Here is a 20554-nt window from a genome sequence, read left to right as displayed (position 1 = left end):
GAACATACCGAGCCTTCCTGAAACTGCCTACATACTGAATCCTTTGTAATTACAATCTCAGGGAAGTCTGTCTGAGGCACCCAGTCCCGAAGATCCACTTTCTGATGAGTCTTGGACAAGAGCAGCTAAACAAGGCGACTTTTATCAGGACGCAAGTCAGCACCTTGCTTCTGCTTCCCCAGAGGGAATAAGGGAAGACACCGCACAAGGGTATAATATGGAATGCTCTAAACACACACGACACTGACTTAATACCAACCTTAACAAATATTCTGTCTTAGTGTGAGTTTTTAACCTTTTATTGGCAAATCTACGGCCCTGTGACAGTCCAACCTGAGACTTTTGGTGGGGTCTGACTGACGTTGCACTGAAACAAAACAAAGCACACTCATTCCCTAAGGTTCCCGCCAGGACTTACATAGTTTTGTCATGTAGTTGGTTTTGATTTTGTTTTAGTTTCCTGAGTTACGCATGAAGTTACCGCTGTGCCTCATTTTGAATGGTGTTTCCTGCCTCATTTTGATTTTCACCACCAATCGGGTACGGGGCTCTTCCCAAAAGGAACTGTTCCCATTTGGGGACATGTTCTTCTACTGATGCCCAGTAACGAGTCTGGAAAATAAAAATAAACAAAACCACACACACATACATACACAAAAAAACTAAAGTATGAAACATAGCAAGCAGTTGAATTCGGCTCTTCATATTTATCTTCAGTGTGTATGTGTGTGCGCACATGTACACTCTCACGCACATATATGTAGAATAAATTTCCTCTACAGAACATTTTGTGCTAATTTTAGTGGGGGAAACTGGGTACTTACTAGTGCTAATTTTCAAATGTCTCGGCAGAAGGAAGGTTTTCAGTGTTATTGTGATTTTGCACGCCCTCTTGTGGCCATCTGTGTGATTATTAACAGTGCTGCCATTTGCAGCACCTGTTATTAAATAGTCCTGTTTTCTAGTCTAGACTCTGCAGCCTGGACCGTTTATACGGAAATGACTACAGAAGATTGTACACAAACAGCTTCCTTAGAATTAACAGACGATGTGACCTGGACCCAGGAACAGGAATGTAACTGAATGTAAGGAGCTGGTAAGCTGGCTCCTCAGGTGAGAGGGATGTTACATACCTACTTATCTTTAAAAAAAACACTTGCTATGACACATTCTCATTTTCCTTAAACTTGTGTTGTGTGTGTGCAAATGTGATGTACATGCGTGCACATGGAAACAAGGATATTGGGAGGCCTTTGTCATTCCCTGCCTCCTTGTTCCTTTGACACAGTGTCTCTCTGAGCCTGGACCTGGTCTGGCAGGCAGCTAACCCCCAGTGGTGATTTTCTTCCATCTCACTCCCGCAGCTCTGGGGTGAGAGGCATGAGTTTTAGGTGGGAGCTGGGGTGCAAACTCAGGTCTTCAGGCTTCTGCAGCAAATGCTCTTTCCTGCCGCGCCGTCTCGCCAGCTCTTCAGACTTGTAGCTGAGAAAAGAGCTACCATAGTGCACCCATTTGGGTGGATATGACTTGCAAGTAGAGATGCTGTTTATGTCTGACTATGGTCTACAGGCTGCAGAAATCCAAGTAGTGCTGCTACGCTGTGTGGAGGAACTTTGATGAGTTGGGAACGGCAGCCGCAGAGGCCAAGGTTTGCACACAGGATGGCAATTTCTATTGGATCAACATGATCAGTTCTGGGGCTGATTCTGTGCTGAGTCAGACAGCGCTAGGAACACATACAGTGGCTCTGCTGTTGGAAGATGGTGTGAGAGACTCTAAATATCTATACATCTGTGCATGTGGCCTGAGAAACAGCCTGACATGCCTAAGATAAAGGTTATCCTGCTGTGCCAGAGCAGCTCAGAATACCATCCAAGGCCAGAGACGGGGCTTCTGCGCCATTCACGGCTGAATTAACCACTATTGTCAGGGCCCTGTATGTGCTAAAATAAGGCATTGGTGAATTCAACAAAGGAGGACATACCCAGTGCACAACTCTGTGCCAGAGTTTCTGCATTTGATCACTGCTTTTTCTTGTTACCCTAAATGACACAGAAAATTGAGGGGCAGATTCTCAGCCTCTACTTTTGAGTCTATTCTTATCCCCAGTTGGGCAAAAGGGAAAATGACATCTGAGAAAGCTCATTAGAAGTAGAAAATGAAACTATTCTATATGGAGTGAAATCCCACCCAGCACAAACATCCATAGACTGAGTGTGGCTCCCTTTTGCCAACCATCCCCCCAGCCTGCTTCTGAAAACAGCTAATAAAGCCGCCTGCACTGTGTGGTAAGCACGGGGACAGACATTTGCCTCCCTTTCACTTCAGTCCTCCTTTGTAAACCCCATCACAATGGAGATTCGCAGCAGTCTCCTGCCTCAGCCTCCCACCAGGTGTACTGGTGATGAGCATCTGGAAGGTTTTGGCCACAGCCTAAGCAAGCGTCTCCTTACATTTCAGCAAGCACTGCTTGGCTGGGCACGCTGTCCCTCAGGAGTCCAGTATATTCCACAGGACAGCTGCTTCAGTGTGACAAGAAGACAGAATGTTTTATAAAATTTCCATCCTACGTTCCTGAACCTTGGCTAATGCTGACGTCCAGTCAGGGATGAGCACCGAGTCTCTCATTCTCAGCACTGAGACCAGTTCTGCATCTGCACTGACTGCTGCCCACTGACCCAGGCTGACAGCAGCCGAGCTCTACAGGTCCATGCATAAACACATGGGGAGCAATGTGACAGCATGCCTATTTAGTAAAATAACAATACTCTAGGGCCGAAGACCTCCACTGTCCAGGACTTTTGACTAGGATTTCAGTGTTAGGCAAGAATCCCGTCCTGTGGAGCAGGTCTCAAACCCAATCAGAGAGTAGATAGTTACACCAAATAGTTGTCTCACTCTCGCAGCCAGAGGCACAGCTTGCCTGGCAGGTTCGTATTGCGGCATGTGAGGTTCAGCACTAGGTAAGACCATTGATGTCTCTTCTCACCCAGCAGACTGCACAGCACCTTCTGACACTATGAAGCCTAGCCAGCAGGGAGGAAGTTTCCTGTTGGTTTCAAACACTTCTCTATGTCTGGAAGCCAAGTGTATGGTGTATGGTGTCTTCAACAATAGAATCTTACCATGCATTTTTGGTCGGTAACCAAGAGCAATAGGCTTTGTTGTCTTGGAGACCTATCGGGCTTCAATTTTTATTGAAAAACTCACATCTTCTGGGAGCGACACTGCCTACCTCTGTAGGGCAGCTCCATTAGAAAGGATGTAAAAGTCAGAGGGTAACAGTGAGGGCTGTGACATGCTGTCTTCTGCACGTGACATGACTACCACAGTCATGAGCCATAGCTGCTGTGGCTACCCACACGAGATCAAGCCAGCCAAAGTTTTGGCATGGATGAGGCAGAGGGTCTCCAGGCCCTGAGGCATACTGAAGAGCTACTGGTAGTAGACAGTTGCTGGGAAAGGGGACTCATCCTTTGTTGAATATGTGGTAACTGGTGGGTGTGTCCGTATCCCAGTGAATCCTCACATCCATGCACGTGAGAGCAGCTCTAACTGGACTTATAAATTATTTTAAAAAGTATGTGTTTGAGGGTAGGTAGGGAGATATAGGTAGATCTGTATACATGAACAACTATTTCAAATATTAAAAAAATTATTCCGGCAGGTAGATCTCTGTGAGTTCGAGACCAGCCTGGTCTACAGAGCTAGTTCCAGGACAGGCTCCAAAGCTACAGAGAAACCCTGTCTCGAAAATCCAAAAAAAAAAAAAAAAAATTATTCCATTAGAGAACTAGATGGCTTAGCAGGTTAGTACACTTGCCACTGAAGCTGATGACCTGAGCTTGATCCCAGAATCCACATGATGGAAGGAGAGACACAGCTCTCGAAGGTGGTCTTCTGGCCTCCACACATACATAACATGTGACCATGCATGTGAACTTTCATATGTACATTGCTGCACCCATGCACAACATGTGACCATGCGTGTGAACTTTCATATGGACATGTGCTGCACACATGCATGTACTCACATATACACAGCAACTGGATGCAGATTAATTTTTTTCAAGATATGCTTTAATTACTAGCTATATATAAAGCATTGTACTGTGGATATAAAAATATTAACCAGACCCTCCCCACTTATTTTACTGACAAAGGAAAGCTGGGCAATAACGGCTGTGTAGCCCTTGTTTAGCTTGCAGGAAATATGCAATTGTTACTTCCGTTACAGTTAACTCAGGGTCTTACCTCAAGAGACCGCACTGCAGGCTGTGGGTGTGGCTTAAGACTGGCCTGTAAAGACTTCTCTGCAGCTTCTATGTCCTACAACAGACACCAGCATTTAAAACTGAAGTGTGTTAAACATACAATATAAATGGCACCTGCACCCCCAGTGTCTGTACCCCAAATCTTTCACCTTAGCCCTTCTCTGGATACACAGTGAGTTTATCCAGTGACGGAGGGACACAGAAGGAAGAGACCTGATTACAGAGCAGTTAACCCACTTCCACTGAGAGTGCAGGGTATCTTATGTAGCACAGGAGCACTGGTGGTACTTTTGTGTTTTACCTTTTTCCTTTGAGTAGCTGGTAAACACCAGTTATTACTTTGAGGGAAAAACCATGCTTCCTTTAAAAATGCTCAGAGTTGGGTGTGGTGAAGCATGCCGTAACCCCAGATCATGGGAGGGAGGGCCATGGCAGCATGCCGTAACCCCAGATCGTGGGAGGGAGGGCCATGGCAGGAGGGCTGAGTTCGAGGCCAATCTCCACTGCATAAGGAGACCCTGAGACAAAATCAGCACAGCAAAAAAAAAAAAAAAAAAAAAAAAAAAAAAAAAAATGATCAGAGCATGAGTTACATTAGTTTTAAGATCACCTGAAAACAGGCAAAGGGATAAAATAATGGCGCGCTGAGATACAAAACTAGATGCTTGGACTCACGCTATGCAGTGAAGAGTTTAGTTTCTGCAGAGGATGAGGCTAGCATATTAAAGGAACATGTTATCAACATTCTGTTTTAGAATGCTATGCCATGGAAATATTTCACATAGCTAAGGCTGATCAATGAGTTACTTTACTGCTTTCTAATAGGGCTTTTAAAATATGCCACCACACATCTAACCTTTTGACATTTTGAAGCAACACTATTGCCTACAAAGGCCATGTTTGAGAACTCCATAGTCAAGTTACCTGACTTTCATCTCATGATGCTTTAAAAGTTTCCAACTCTTGTGTTGGGAGACATCACAGTTATCCTTGGCCATGTGCAGTCCTCAGGCTGTGAGCATCTACTCGTCTTTAGGACTGGATTTTAACACTAATTTAAATGGGAAGTGTCATTGCCAGGCAGTACATTGCTTTGAGGATGGCATTCACCAATGGATCTGTCACTGCCAGGCAGTACATTGCTTCGTGGATGGCATTCACCAATGGAAGTGTCATTGCCAGGCAGTACATTGCTTTGTGGATGGCATTCACCAATGGATGTGTCACTGCTAGGCAGTACATCATTCAGAGAATAGCATTCAAGAACTACACTTAAATTTGTAGCTTTAATTTCAAGATGAGAATATTTTCTTCTATGGTTGTAAAGACAGCAGGGCAATTAAGCTTAACCTGGTATAATTTTTCTTCCTTACACACCTTAAACACATGCAAAGAAATGTAGGGTTCTGCATGTTGTTATAGAAACATTTGAGTCTAGTTACTGCTCTTCAAACCAGCACCACTGCTGTCTAGAGCACACTTACTATTCTAAGTTCACAGAGGTCTGGGTGCAAGGCTTGGCACACTCTGTGTCTCCTTTGAGCTGAGTGAATTGCTTGCTAGCAAAAAGTTCTCCAGATCCATGTACACGCATCAGAGCAATCTAAGTAGAGGGCTGTTGGACAGACGGAGAGAAATGGAAGAGGGCGTGGGAGTGGGGTGTGAAGAAGCCAATGCTGAACAGGAGAAAAGGATAGCAGATGGTAGCGGCGGGAGCAAGGAATGGGTGTGAAATGTAAAAAGAAAAACAGGAAATTCCCTAAAGGGACTCCCCAAAGTTGCACAACCATTAATGCACCTGCTGTCTAGGGGAAGGTGATTTGAAGGAAAAATACACAATTTAGGGCTACAAAAGCTGATGTCAGCATGTCTATCCCTTACCAGAAGCTTACAGCTAAGACACATGCTAGAGACACACGCTGCCGCCAAGACAGCACAGAAGACCAACTCCTCGTGGATGTTCACTGAGATTTTACAAGGTTTGTGAAAGTTGTATTAGTAAATACGACAGAAAATAATCATTCTTCCAGTTCTGCACTGTTCCTGTCAGTACAGATCTGTGTGACACTCAGCTTTGATATTATCGAGGTTTTTCCTGAAGACAGAAAGCAGGGACACTGAGTGTCTCTTGCAGAGAAGTAGATCTGCAAACAGAAGAGCAGCTATCTGCAGAGGCAGATCCTGTAGCGTTCACCCCACCCCACATCACTGCATGCTGCCTCAGCCCCATGACTTGAGGCTCCTAGATACTCTGCTGACTTCTCATGCTTCTCTTTGGCTGCCTTGGTGTGGGCTTTCTTAACATGTGTGACAACTTATTCCCCTTGTTTACTCTGTCTTCCCTTGTGCCTGCATTACACAGTTTCAACCACTACTGCAGAGGAGGGCTAGGCCCTCTACCGCGCCACTCACTTCTCTACTGGGTAAAGCCCCTTGCTGAGTGGGCTGAGTGGCGCTGGGGTCTCAAAGTCCAGGTGCCCCTGTTACCCTCCACAGTAACACTACCTGATGCCTTGCTCGCAGGAACACAAAGCTCCCTAGACTGTTCTTTCAGGATGATGTTCATTGTCTCCACTTGATGCCCGGTGTCATGGTCTTATTACTGATTTGTTCATTCAAGTGCTCACCAAGTACTTGCTTTGACACGTGCCAAGAGAATATTTTGTTTTATTTTGTAACTGTCCTAAGATTGATGTGTTGGTTAAACAACCACTTGAAATTTATCCTCATATACCTTAGATTCGAAACCAGTTCAGTAAACAGGATGAAGGATGACTTCCCTTTGCCAGACTGAATTAAACCAAATGGAACAAAAATGCCACGATTTGATTAGCACACTCTGCAACAAGTTATATCCCGAAATTTCTATAGAAGGCCTCCTGACAGCTATATACATGGCCAGAGGTGTATACTATGTCACATGGAACTTTTCTGTGCCTTACTTAGAACTTCAGCCTCATTACAGGTGTGCAAATATTAGGGAGAACAGTGTACACTGGGTTTGGCATTATCCGTGGCTTCAGATGGCCGCTGGGAAGTCTTAGAGGCCTCTCCCCCCAGAACAGGGAGACTATTGCACACACAGGTGTGCTGGTGCTGGGGAGCTCCTGGGGACTAAGCATTTGGGATTTTTAAACAAAGTCTCATTCTGTGGCTCAGGTTTGCCTCAGACTCACAGCAGTCCTGTTCCAGACTCCCAGGTACTGGGATTACAGGCACCAAGACGTCACACTTAGTTCCGGTCTGAGGTTTTGAGATAAGGGGGAAAAGATAGGGCACAGAACCAATGGTTTTAACTTAAAAACCTTGCAATCCTTTGACTGAATTGGAATTACTGATAGGAACTCTTGTTGTATCTTATCTTAAAAAGGAAAATCAAAGAGGCTGCAATAAATAGCCCCAGTGCCCAGATTGAGCGCTCGGAATATATTTCCTGCCAAAAGGAGCCAAAGCTCCTTGAAGCAATGACCAACTCCAAGTCTGGATGGCAAATACAAGAAGGCTGTAAGAACCCTCCAGGTCAGGAAGAAAGGAAACTATAGAAGACTGTTACTATATTGGCGAAGGCATTCAGGGCTAACTTGGAGAAGTTTCCATTTGGTAAGAATGGCATAATATGAGTATAAAAAGACAAAGAACTGAAATATTTCAAATCTCAGAAAATTAAAAGCAAAGCAACATCTCACAAGTCACCCTGGAGGAATGGTGGGAAACTGGCCTGTTTTTAAAACAAAGTGCAGGGGCTGGAGAGATGGCTTGGTGCTTTGGTTCCTAGCACCTAAATCAGGTACCTCCCAAGTGCCTATAAATCCAGCTCCAGGGTGAAGATGCCCCCTTCTGGCCTCAACAAGCACCTGTATTCACGTGCACAGCACATAACCAATCTTTTTTAAAAGAAATAACAATACAGGGCAGGAAATGGGGCTCAACAATTGCCTAACATGTACAAGGACTTAGATTTAATTCTCAGCTCTATAAAACAAGAACATCTAAATCCATAAAAGCGATCACATATTCAGTATCCTGTTTCCTACATTAACTATCTGTAACTAGGTAACTGACGGGCAGCAGATTCTTTTTAACCCAACAAAAACCACAAGTCAAATGAGAAAGAATAAAATAACTGGAACACAAATCTGATTTTTTTTCTTTTTAAGATAAGAGTATTGCTGTGTTACCCTAGCTAGCCTAAACTCGCTTCATTGGTGAGACTGGCTTAGAATTTGAAGCAATTCTGTGCTGGTGCCTCTGAGGGCTGAAATTATAGCCATGAGCTATAGATACAGCCTGTAGAATACATCCAGCCAGTGATCAGGAATGCTGACGTGATCTTGCCTCAAATATCAAACTCAAATATGATGGGGGTTCTAGATTTCCACTCTTAGTACTATAGTCACTACTCTAACCTACCAGAGCTTAAACTGTGCTGGTTGTTATCATGTACTTAAGCATACAATGCATACCAAATTTTGAAAGTTGGTGGAAAAAAAATCTTTTGAAAGCAAATGTTTGTGATATTTTACAAGTACTAAAAAAATAACAACTCTCATCTTTGATTTTTATGGTACTGGGGACTACGCCCAGGACCTGGTGCACACCAGGCTCAGCTGTTTCTCTGGTCTTCATCAAAGGTACTTGTCATCAGCCATCCAGGTGACAGTCTGCTGAAGTTCCTGCTTAATTGCAACTGCCCCATGATGGCAGTAGAGGCTCTCGTTCTATTCCTGATTGTAATGTTTTCCTATCCTACGCTGTTCTTCAGGGCCTGGACAACTTCTGTAAGCACAGGATGGTCTTTCTGTGGAAAGGTGGGTTTTCTGGGAGGGGAGGAGGAAGTGTATTTTATAACACAGAAGTATTTACACAAACAAAACCCTCCCTCTCCTCCAAATGCACACCAATCATGCTTGTTTTTAAGGCTGACATTCTCTTGAATACTAGTCAGGAAAAGTTATTCTGCCTGCATTTTGCAAGTCCACAATCTTTTGTGACATTTACTGACTGAAGTTTGACTCAGAGCTGTCTTTCTTCACATGCAGTTTATTTACTGAGATGTCAAATATTTCATGGATTAGTTGTTTCTTTATGCCTCCTTTAAAAAATTCTCCGGCATTTGATACTGCTTTTTGAAAAATAGTTTTAAAGTTAGCACAAAAAAACAACGGCTTTGTTAGGCCATTTCCACACATACATGGTACATACATGTCTTTCTTCATCTCTTCCCTGTGTTCTCTTCTTGGCCCCACTTCTGTTTTCATATTGCCTATTTATGATAGTTTATTTCTCCCCAATGACTTGACAGAAATTTTATCAAATTCATTGCAAATTTTGTAGGGATCAAAATACATATGTAAATAACTTTGTGATAAGTGACTGTAAGTAAACAAGCGTTTCCCCAGTGCGAACGGGGTCTTCTTAAATTTTCTCTTGAATATCACATTTTAGTGTAATAAATATCTTTATACTATCATGAGTAGCAGGGAAGAATTCCCAAGTAGCTTAGAATTGTATTGCAAATGTAAATCTGAATTCGTTCATTTTCATGCTTATTCAGAAGAGGCTGATCCCTTGTTAATGTTCATTACACCAGTCAGAAGACCAAAGGAAGATGAAATAAAGCGTAGTAGGAGGGGTCATGCTTGTGATAGTATGCTTTCGGTAGAGCCGTCTATAAGCTTTGGGTACCGCCAAGGTGCCTGCCCTAGAGGTAACCTACCCTGTCCTGACAAGACACTGGAAGTAGTTACACTATGGTTTACCACTCTTTAAACACTTGGGCCTGACTAGTGGTTTTTATAGTTTGAAAGCACGACTTGGGTACCATGGAAAGGTCGAATGGGAGAGGGAGGGCAGGCCAAGCTCACTTTTATCTAATTTTTAAACCTCAGAAAAACATTTAATGTTAAAAGGAATGTTTAACCTTTCAATGAGAATCTAATGTAATATACATGATATTTAATGTCTTTCCCATAAGCTGGGCCTGAGGCAGGAGGATTACTTTTTGCACATTCATTGCTTATCTAGGCAATAGAGTCAGTTTAAGAGCAGTCTAGGACACTTAGACTCTATTTCAAATGAGAAGTAGGCCAGTGGACAACTCAATGGGTAAAAGCACTTGTGGCCGAGTCTACAGCCCGAGTCAAACCCAGGGTCCACAGAGGACAGAGACATTCTCCCACAAATTATCCTTTGATTGTCTTAAAAATATGTGGCACCCCACCCAATATATAAATAAAAAGGAAAGTGAGGGCTGGGGCTACAGTTCAGCAGTGGAAGGCTTGCTAGCACGTGTAAAAGAGCCTGGATTTTATCCCCACTCTCCCAGCCCTCACCCCCTATACACACACGAGCTCTCTTGGGAAATGGGAAGCAGTTCTCGGATAGTGTGTGTTTAACATCCACGATGGCCTGGGTTTATTCTCAAGCACTCCGTCTCCCCTGAGAAAATCTCTCAACACGATATTCCACAGTAATCAAATTCTATTTATCTTACTTTTATACACTGATTCCTATATGAATACCATTAATACTGCTTTGGAATTTTAAACCATGAAAGCAACACAGGATTTAAAAATGCATATGTGATTAAAGCGTATAAAACAAAGGCAGGACACAAAGCATGTCTAGCAGCAGTCACCATGGCTGGGATGCAGCAACTGCTTAAATGAGTAGGGCATTACGGAGACGGGTATGTTGTCCTTTACTTTCTCTTCACTATGACGGCCAGGGGAAAATCCAGCAACTAAACTCTCCCTTCCTTATCCACTTGTGATGGATTATACCCATGGACCCATGATTTGAAAATCAACTCAGAATTAATTTAACTCATCCAATCTGTAGAACTTTATAAAATGGAAACTGAACTTTATATAAAACTGAGTTTTACATAAATATTAAAAAAATAAGGAAACTGGGTTGATGACTTTTTTCAGCTTCTCTCCTTACCTCTATTAGTGTCAAGAATAGTTTATTTATTTAAAAATTAATTTTTAGGTGTACATGTGTGTGAGTGAGTGCCTGACTCTGTGTGCAAGAACTCACTGGGGTCACAAGAGGTGTTGGATCAGGTATTCCATGAAACTGGAGTCACAATGGTTGCGAGCCACCATGTGGGTACTGAGGATCGAACCTGGTCCTCTAGAAGAGCAGCTTGTGCCCCTAACCATTGAGCCTTCTCTCCATCTTATTTCCCTATTCTTGAAACATCTAAGTAGAAGATCAATCTTTCTTAAATGTGCTTGTGTGTGAGTGTGTGTGTGTGCATGCGCACATGAGCAGCATATTAACCAGGTCTCTCCTATCATGTGGGTCCTAGGCATCCAACTAGGTCATTAGGCTTAGTGGCGAGTGCCTTTGCCTGCAGAGCCATCTTGCCAGCACATTTATTTCTTCTGTAAATCTGTGTTCTTCTTGAACTTAGATATTTCTAGGACTACATCACAGTTATATACTGAGCCTTATGTTCTCTGGTTCCTGTATCAATTACTGTTCCTGTTGCTGAAACGAAACACTGTGACAGAAACAGCTAAGGAAGCATTTATTCTGGCTCACGGTTCCGGAGGAGTAAGAGTCCACCACAGAGGGGAGGCATGGCAGCAGCCGGAGCAGGGAGCTTAGAGATTACATGGCAACTGCACACAGGAAGCACAAGGTGTAAACTGAAAGTGAGGTTGTCAACTTTTAAAGTCCATCCCCAGTGACAGACTTCCTCCAGCTGCAGCTCCTAAAAGTCCCATAATTTTCCCCAAAGAGCACCACTAACTGGCGACCAAGTGGTCAAATACATGAGCCTCTGGGGGACATTGTCTATTCAAACCAGTACAGTCTCTGACATGCCCAACTTTGTCTCCTGTGAATTTTTAAGCTTCTTAGATCATAATCCCGCTAACGTCAACAGAGCCGTTCATCTTTCTGTTCTTGACTGCTTTTATTTAAGAATCCAGTGGAGCATCTTAACTAGTTAACACAGACGAGGTTTGGCTTCATCTCAGAAGTCTCTATGAACATTTTTACATCAGTTCTGTCTCTTAATTAGGTCTAATATTCAGAACATAGAAATTATACCAAATCATAAATTCATGCAAAGTATCTTTGGAAATGCAGGGAAACCTCCACCCTAAAGAGGCTCCCAAGCACCTTTTTACTCTTCTTCGTCACAGTCTCCGGTCTATCCCGTGTGGTTGAGTATGCGATCACAGAAAGGGCCCGTCTTCTCCACGAGGAGCTCGCACAGTTCGGCCAGCATCTAATCTGTAGCCTTCCTGAACAAACCCTGGTTTATCCTGACTTTGTCATCTCTACTTTAGCTCTAGGCACTCATCAGATGCTCGCTCATTAAAAGGAAAATACTTGAAAACCAAATATCACATCACTTGCTACAGGTAGTAGCAATCAAGTCTTCCAATTTAGTTTCTCTAACTTTTCACAGCAATTTCCAGAATACCCTATATATTTCCATTTAAAAATAAATATTGTTAACACCATTGGGCAAGTAAGACATATGGCAATATAGAATGCTTTGGTAGCACTATGGCTGTGACTTAAATTACTGTGGATCAAACTGCCAGAAGCTGAGAAGATAACTGAATTTTCCTCTCCCTTTATCCTGTAGTGAGGATAGAAGATAGCTGTATCATGCCTATCGATGAAAATATTTAACAATAAAAAGCTGAAAACACTGCTTTATAACTTAAATAATATAGTCTTACTACCAAATGTTTTAGTCATAGGATCTCTTGGAAGCTTGAATGGAAGCAAACTCTAGGGTTTTAATTATGGATGAAGCCACACAATTCTGGAAGCACAGTATAGCAAGCAGCCAAAAATGTTACACATATGATTTTATTCCAAATGGGCACATTGGCCAAATGGTGAGGCCCTGCACAATCATCCACTTTGACCACCTACTCCATAACTGTCCCAAGGAGTCTGCGAAGTGAGCTCTCACACAAAGAATTCTGTGGAATTAGTTGGGCAAAATCAAGCGGTTCACGTTTCCATGCTGTTTAGTATTTGAGTTGGATCTAAACACATCACAGCTTAAGGTCTTTGGGGTCCTTCCTTGAAGTGGAAGAATATGGAAAATGTAAGGATACACTTTCTGCTTCTTCTTGCACAAAGGTGACCTTAATATTCTTCCTGTCGTCATTGATTTTTTGGTTGACAGAAAATATTTAGCTTATGTAAACTTCGATTTTTTTCAATTTTAAAAAGCAAGAATCCATATGCTATTTGCCCAACTAACACAGGCTTGAAAAAGACATCGGCTCATTAAGTCTGCTTGTTACTAAAAACAAAGAAATGATGTGAATCTAAATCATAAGATGCATTGTAAATACCTCAGGAAAGGGAAGACATCTATACCCGTCACGGAAATTACCTGCAAGAGACTGACGTTCCTCTTTAGAGCAGTCTCAGTGGCTTGGAGGAGACATGCCCTGCCTGTGTTCTGATCACCAAAATTAGTCCTCATTTTCTGAAGTAACTTTAATCTTCGTGATACTCTGAAAAAGAAATGGAGATTATATAGAGGAAAAAATTGAAAAGCAAACATTTTATTGCTTGATCAGTATACACCATTTCTTTCTTAATTGTATCTCACCTCAACTATGACCATGATTGAAAGCCGATTATTTTATCAACCAATGGGACAATAAAAAGAGTAGATAGTTTACTATGCCCTAAGTCAATCTGGATAAAATTATTTTTATTTTCATTAACATATACTTCTTATATGTCATAAGTACATGCCTTTCTTTTTTTGCCTCTGCGGTCTTTTGAAAGTATTTTAGAGTGTTGAAGGCATGTAATTTTTGGTGAAAATGCAAACTGTAATACATAGCTCCTTGTACACATAGTTATATATACCTCCCCACACATATACATTGCTATAACTTGCTATAGGAAACCTTCTGCTTAACACTTCAGTACCCCTGAATCTCATGTTACACATTTAGAATTGTGCTAAACTTCCATATGTTTGAAGAAGCAATAAAAATATTTTTTATCTCTTTTTCCAAGAGAAAGATGATGGTTTGATATATGAGTGAGAGGCAGTATGTATGAATGCCTGCATGCTCACAAGGTAAACCAATGCTTGAAGAAAGATGGAAAGTTATGAGTAAACTGTTTAACTACTTCATTATATATAATACACTTGAAAAGTTTCTTGTTCATTTTATAAGTTTTTGGGTCCTCTAAATGATAAGAAATCATGTACAATAATTAAAAATACGTAAGTGGTATACAGAAAAATAGTAAGTCATGAAGGTTTGCAAAGAACAGTTTCATGGGGCTATCATGAATGTAGAACTAGAAACCGAGGTTGATGAACATTTATTTTATTTTGTTCTTATGAGAATAGCATATTAGAACAGCAAAGGGCAGGACTTGGTAATTAGACAACAGAAAAATCTGAAAGCTCACAGATAGTCAAAGAAGAGTAAATATAAGATCATGGCTAGCTATACAATATGCTGGACCAAGTGAAAAATGATTAGACTATGACATCAGAACATTAGAGAGAATGCAGGGGCTGTGGCTGTACAAGTCATGCTCCATGAGCATAATGCCAGCCCAAGATAAGAGGCCTCAAGTCTACTGAAAGCCAAGCTTGGAGCTGGAGAGATGGCTCTTGCTTTTCTAGAGGACTTGCGTTTAGTTCTCAGCACCCACATCAAGCAGTAAACACTTGCCTGTAGCTCTTAGCTCCAGGGGTCTGATACCCTCTCACCCTCGTCTGGGCCCCATGTATTCACACATGTATAATTATACACCAGAGAAAGAAAGAGAAAGAGAGAGAGAGAGAGAGAGAGAGAGAGAGAGAGAGAGAGAGAGAGAGAGAGAGAGAAAATCTCAAGTAATAAATTTTTTTTTTAATTTAAAAGAAAAAAGATTCAAGTATGGTGGTAAGTACCCTTATTCCAAGCACTCAGGAGACACAGAATGATCAGGGGTTCAAGATCAGTTTTAAGACCAGTCTGGGCCACATGAGACCCTTTCTCAAGAGCCCCTGCCACCAAAAACGTTCTATTGTGAAGCACAGAATGGGTGAATTTTGATATTAGTTTTTTAAAAGTAAGTAGATATATAGATGTATAAAACATAATTGTGCCTTTTAGTCTTAAGAGACAATGAAATTATCTCCAATAAAGCCTCACGTCAGAAAATGACACTTTAATATGTCTAAGTCTTCCTGTATATGTTTCACTAATAAAGCCAGCACACGCTCCATATTTAGAGTATCTTTTTCAAAAACTTACATTTCTTCATGTCTTTTAGAAAGGTGGATTTCTTGAGTGAACAAGGAAGTCATCTTTAATCAAAGCTGGGCTATAAGCTTTCTGCTAAATAATAAAAACAGTTATTTTTCCCCTATGTTCAGCTCTACAATTTGGTCACTCTAGTGCTGCGACAACCCATTGATTCTCTCAGAAGAGAAAACTGGCCATTTCGTGTACAATGGGAAAGAATGCACGCAAACCCACTTGAATTAATGATTTCTTTTTTTTTTTTTTTTTGCTTCGTTCTTTGCATTTGCCAGATTAGACCCCAAATGCCATGGATCAGGTAAACTCAACAGACTTCTTATTTTCTACCTACACCCAAACTCTAACCTTGAACAGAACTGAAACAAACAAGAGCTGGTATAAGACTTGTGTACATTTGAACAGGCAGAAAGAAAAAAAAACTATATAAAAATTCAAAACAGGAATATCACCATCCCTTGGGCATGTGCGCAGAGACGGTGAGAAAGGCAAGTATGAACCAACTGGAAATCCATGGTCTTTCCTTCCCTGGCAGACTGCCCAGGTGTACCATCGCTCTTCCAAACATGGAAGTGTTTTCCATGTGTAACTCAGGAAAATCTCAATGCAGTCCTCTCACTGTAGCCTGGCAGGTAGGAACTCTCGTTTGGAGAGTTTAGAAACTCTTTTCTAGGGCACACTTTACACCGGGTGCAGCGTCACCTAGGCTCAAGACCTTGCACCGAAAAGCACAAAAAGCTAAAGGCGCCCCACCTGAGAGAGGAAACTAAGACGTTCCCTGAAGGCGGCTTTCCTAAACTTTCTGAAATTAAACACTCCCTGAAGCGCCTCGGGTCGGATGCCGCGGGGCAGCCTGAGCGGAACCGCACACGGGAAAACTCGGCCTTTGGAAGCGAGGCGCCCGACGGCAGGCCCAGCTCGCGCCTGTCTCCCCGGGGAAACGCCTAAGACCCTGCCTCATCACCTGGCTCTCCCCTGAACAGTGTCCTCCACCTCGGCCCGACGGCCCCATGACCCACGGGCCGCGGCCACCCCGCGCCCACCGCCGAGCTCTTCCGGGAAGGAGCCGCGAACCACGCCTGCGCAGGACCTGGGCGTGGCCAGGCGGCCAGCGTCCCGCCCTTTCCGCTGTGACGTCAGCGGCTCTGGCTCGGTGCAAAGTAGCCCGAGGGGGCCTCAGGGGCCTGGAGGGAGAGCAGCTGGTAGCTCGAGCTTTTTGAAAAAAGTGGGATCGGCCCGTGTTAAACATTCGTCAGGGAGTCCGGGTGGTTTCCTAGGAACCCTGGGATGCTCCCTAGTGTGTAAAGTTGTGTGTGTGTGTGTGTTGTGTGTGTGGTGTTGGCATGGTATGCCATAGTATGTCTAGATGCCCTTAGAGGCCAGAAGACTGCTTCAGATATCCCTGGAGATCTGTCTGGATGTTGTGATGGGAATTCTGGTCCTCTGAAAGATCAGCCAGCGCTCATAACTCCTGAGCCATCTCTCCAGCGCCAACAACAAACATTTTTTGTCTTTGATTCACACTGAATGGATTTGTAATTCTTTTGCTTGCTGCATTTCATCTAACTTCAAAGCACCGCTCCTTTACTTGACAGATCTGTTTAGCTGATAAACTTCACACCCTTCCCCTTGAATGACCAGGTGTTCTGGGCTCACCTATGAATAGAGTAGAGCGTTTACTTGTTTACTTGATTACATTACTTTCTTGTTTGTTTTGTAGGATTTATAAATATTTTTTTCTTGGATGTGTTTTGGACTGCATGAACAGAGAGCCTATTCAAATGTTTTCATGTTGCTTATGAACTTACTTTATGTACCATCATGCCTTGGTTAAGTTTGCATAGCAACACAACTAGGAGAAGCCTACATACAATTTTTTTGTTGTTGTTCAATGCCCCACCTTTTCAAGTCATTGTCTGCCTTACTGTTAAACTAAGGGATAGTTTGGGAAACGTGCAATTTTTAGGGAAATAGAAACCAAGAATATATCACAGCAACTTAAAGATAGGTAGATACACTGTGGCCATTTACAGCAACCTAGAGAAGTGCTTTTCTTATGATAGCTCCTCTAGTATGGCAAAGCACATGGGTGGCCCTTTCCATGAGACAGCTAGTTGGTGAGGACAAACCTCTGGCAACTGCCCAGAGGGCATCTATTCATATATAGCTTCTGTGTTTAGGCGCGATTGGTTTGTGGAGCGAAACACTCCGGCTTTACCCTGCAAATCTTTGTGGTCTTCTAAATAGCAAACGGCCCATCACGGGGTACTCTGGACATGTGTAGAGCACGTAATGTTCCCTAGTGCTGATACCTGCACCAGTTTACTGCAATTATTGTCTTAGTCTTGCTGTATAGGGATTGCCTTTTGGAAAAGAAAAATGTGTTTATATATGGCTGCCCCAAGAGGGCATCAGATCCCCTAGAGCTGGAGTGATAGGTGGTTGTGAGTGGGTACTGGGAACCGATCTTGCATCTTCTGGAAGTGCAGCAAGCACCTTAGCCACCAAGCCATCTCCCCGACTCCAGGAGTATTACCTTTTACATAGTACATTCTGTAAAGGTGTATGTAATGCATTATAATATGCCTTTAAGAATCTACTGACTGGCTGAGCCCTCAATGTATACTCAAACAATGCCAGAAGATGGCAGCTGGCAACATAAAATGACTAATATTTGTTATTACTCCTTCTGTTCTGGGCATTTGGCATAAATTCCACCTAATCTTTTTTTTTTTTTTTTTTGTTAGAGACAGGGTTTCTCTGTAGTTTTGGAGCCTGTCCTGGAACTCGCTCTTGTACACCAGGCTGGCCTCGAACTCACAGAGATCTGCCTACCTGTGCCTCCCAAGTGCTGTGATTATAGGTGTGTGCTGTCACCACTACCCTGCTAGTTCCACCCAATCTTAAACAAGTATAGGTGGTGAAGTCACACTTATAACTGAAGAAATTGATACTTGGAGAAATTACTGACTTGTGTTCACACTCGTTGCAAATGAGTATCAGCTTGTTTGGTAGAATTTTCCCATGAACTAAGATTTATTTTTCTAATGAAAGAAGTAAAACATTTGAGCAGTTGCTGGTATTATTCAGGGGTTACAAGGACATTGGAAATTCCTTGCTTTTCCTCATGGTCACAGCATGGCTTTCGGAGTCACTTTTGGCAATTGCAATGCAGAATCAGTCAGCACAGGATCTTGTGACTTTTGGGTCTGTGGCGAAACAGTAGCTCATGATAAGAACTCACGACAGAGGAAGCTGTTCTATGGAACCATGGTTTACACAGAGGATATTATAACTATGAGAATCATGTGGATGGATGGCATGGCTGGTCATAGATGAGAGAGTGTGTTGAGCTGATTAGTCTGGACAGCATCTTGGAAAACTGAGTTGGCTTTAGAAGCGTGTCTCTGAGGTGGAATGTTTCAGACAGTGAGAGTACAGTGGTCATGTTGGATTTTCTAGGGGAAGGGAAAAATTTGCAGAGAAGTATGTGTGTGTGCCCATTGAAAAGATTTTTTTCTCCTACTTTCTACCAACCTTGTAGATTGTATTTCCAGTGCTAGGGAATTTCAGACAGAGGCTTGACAGTAATACACAGGATTGTTAGAGAAGGCAGGTCTAATGAGCAGAGAATAGGAGAGAGATCAAGGAAGACTCGATGAAATGGCAAAGTAAGAAAGTTATGAAAAAAAATTGGGAGAATCCTTGAATATTTCCAATACTCTAAAAATACTGACAATGAATTCTGTCGTATACTGTAGAGATCTTTTTAGATATCCTTTGAATTTATCATAGTTAGACAATGTTTAGAAAATAAATCATGACTTAAATGGGGTTGATTTTTCTTCTTTCACGAATTTGTTAAAATGGGTTCAAGTATCTGTTTTTATTCCATTTGAAATAGAATCCTTAGAATTATTTCACCTGTTTTGTACTCCTACTTGGTCTGTTTTACTTTACTGACATATTATTTTACACTCAAAATATATACAAGAACGCTTTAAATTGTCTCCTGATGGATTTTGACCATATAAAAGAAGTTTATACGTACATACCTTCTCAGAAGCTCTTACTGGTGAACCACGCATGTATCTAGGTTCAATCAGACAAAATGCGGCAATGGAGAAACCAGTAGCACACCGGGACCTGTGTTGTGGACATGCTTGACTGGGATGACATCTTCTGGCTCCCAGAATCATGTTTAACTCCAGAGTTGTCCAGTGACAGTTTGTGTATGCCCTTCTCTTTCCTGGGAAATGGAATTAAACATCTTACCAGTTCTAAAACTGATGGGAGAAAGTATTAGGGCTTTTACATTTAATGCATATATGACAATTTTAAGTGAATCATTTATGTATCGTATACTTGTTAAATATGTATACGTCTCACTTCCCAAACCCCTTCATGTAAAGCTCACACGATCTGTCTGTCTAATTCTGATAGCCTTCTAGCTGTCTATCGTCTATAAACATTTTCCAGTCCTGGGTCCTTGATTTCTCATTGCCATCTGATACATATCTATTAGTCTATGAATGCTTGATGTGGGATTTTCTTTAAGTAGGCATTTTTTTCCTTTTTTTAAAAAGTATTTTAATTTTATGAGCATCGATAGGTGTTTTGCCCACATGTGTGTCTGTGTGAGGGCATCAGATCCCCTGGAACTGGAGTTACAGACAGTTGTAAACTGCCGTGTGGATCCTGGAAATTGAACCCAGGTTCTCTGGGAAAGCAGCCTTTGTTCTTAACTGCTAAGCCCTCTCTCTAGCCCCAAAGTGGGCACTTTCTACTCATGGTTTTCCTGATTGTTTCTTGGAGTTTTTTTCTCACGTACAGCCCTGTGCCAGCTTTATCATTAGTTCGCCCCGGCGGGTAGCTGAGAACCCCTAACTGGTATTGAAGAGTTGGTGAGCATTGTCTTCTGCCTTTCACAGGCTTTTGTAATATGCAGTTATATTTTATAAAAACATTCAAGGCTCTGTGTACCTGGAAAGTTTTTTTTTTTTTATTTTTTAT

At 42.2% G+C, this 20554-nt stretch overlaps 1 protein-coding gene across 2 annotated transcripts; it reads right to left on the bottom strand.

Moving 5' to 3' along the window:
- Nucleotides 1-280: 280 nt before the first annotated feature.
- On the bottom strand, nucleotides 281-16606 carry C6H3orf14 (chromosome 6 C3orf14 homolog). 2 transcript variants are annotated; one of them, XM_005348524.1, is made up of 5 exons: nucleotides 16506-16606; nucleotides 15536-15619; nucleotides 13654-13777; nucleotides 4255-4329; nucleotides 281-612 (listed from the first exon to the last, which is right to left on the bottom strand). In XM_005348524.1, exons 2-5 carry the CDS (start codon nucleotides 15586-15588, stop codon nucleotides 478-480), a joined length of 387 nt encoding a protein of 128 aa, XP_005348581.1. In that variant the 5' UTR covers nucleotides 15589-15619; nucleotides 16506-16606; the 3' UTR covers nucleotides 281-477. The 2 variants fall into 2 exon arrangements, with proteins under 2 accessions (XP_005348581.1, XP_005348580.1); XM_005348523.1 differs by having other exon boundaries at nucleotides 15536-15616.
- Between the last annotated feature and the right edge of the window lie 3948 nt (nucleotides 16607-20554).

Source organism: Microtus ochrogaster, chromosome 6, assembly GCF_000317375.1.
Source record: "Microtus ochrogaster isolate Prairie Vole_2 chromosome 6, MicOch1.0, whole genome shotgun sequence".
NCBI classification, from domain to species: Eukaryota; Metazoa; Chordata; class Mammalia; order Rodentia; family Cricetidae; genus Microtus; species Microtus ochrogaster.
Note: the sequence above shows the minus strand (reverse complement) of the source record. Positions and strands in the feature narration are given on the sequence as shown.

What these genes read in the sequence shown, in the direction of transcription:
- C6H3orf14 (XM_005348524.1), bottom strand. Translation starts at nt 15,588, where the DNA reads ATGACTTCCTTGTTCACTCAAGAAATCCACCTTTCTAAAAGACATGAA. An exon ending in GGAACGTCAGTCTCTTGCAG is followed by an intron (nt 4,330 to 13,653) that starts GTAATTTCCGTG and finishes TGTCTGTTGTAG; the next exon opens with GACATAGAAGCTGCAGAGAA. An exon ending in CTGCAGTGCGGTCTCTTGAG is followed by an intron (nt 613 to 4,254) that starts GTAAGACCCTGA and finishes TTTATTTTCCAG; the next exon opens with ACTCGTTACTGGGCATCAGT.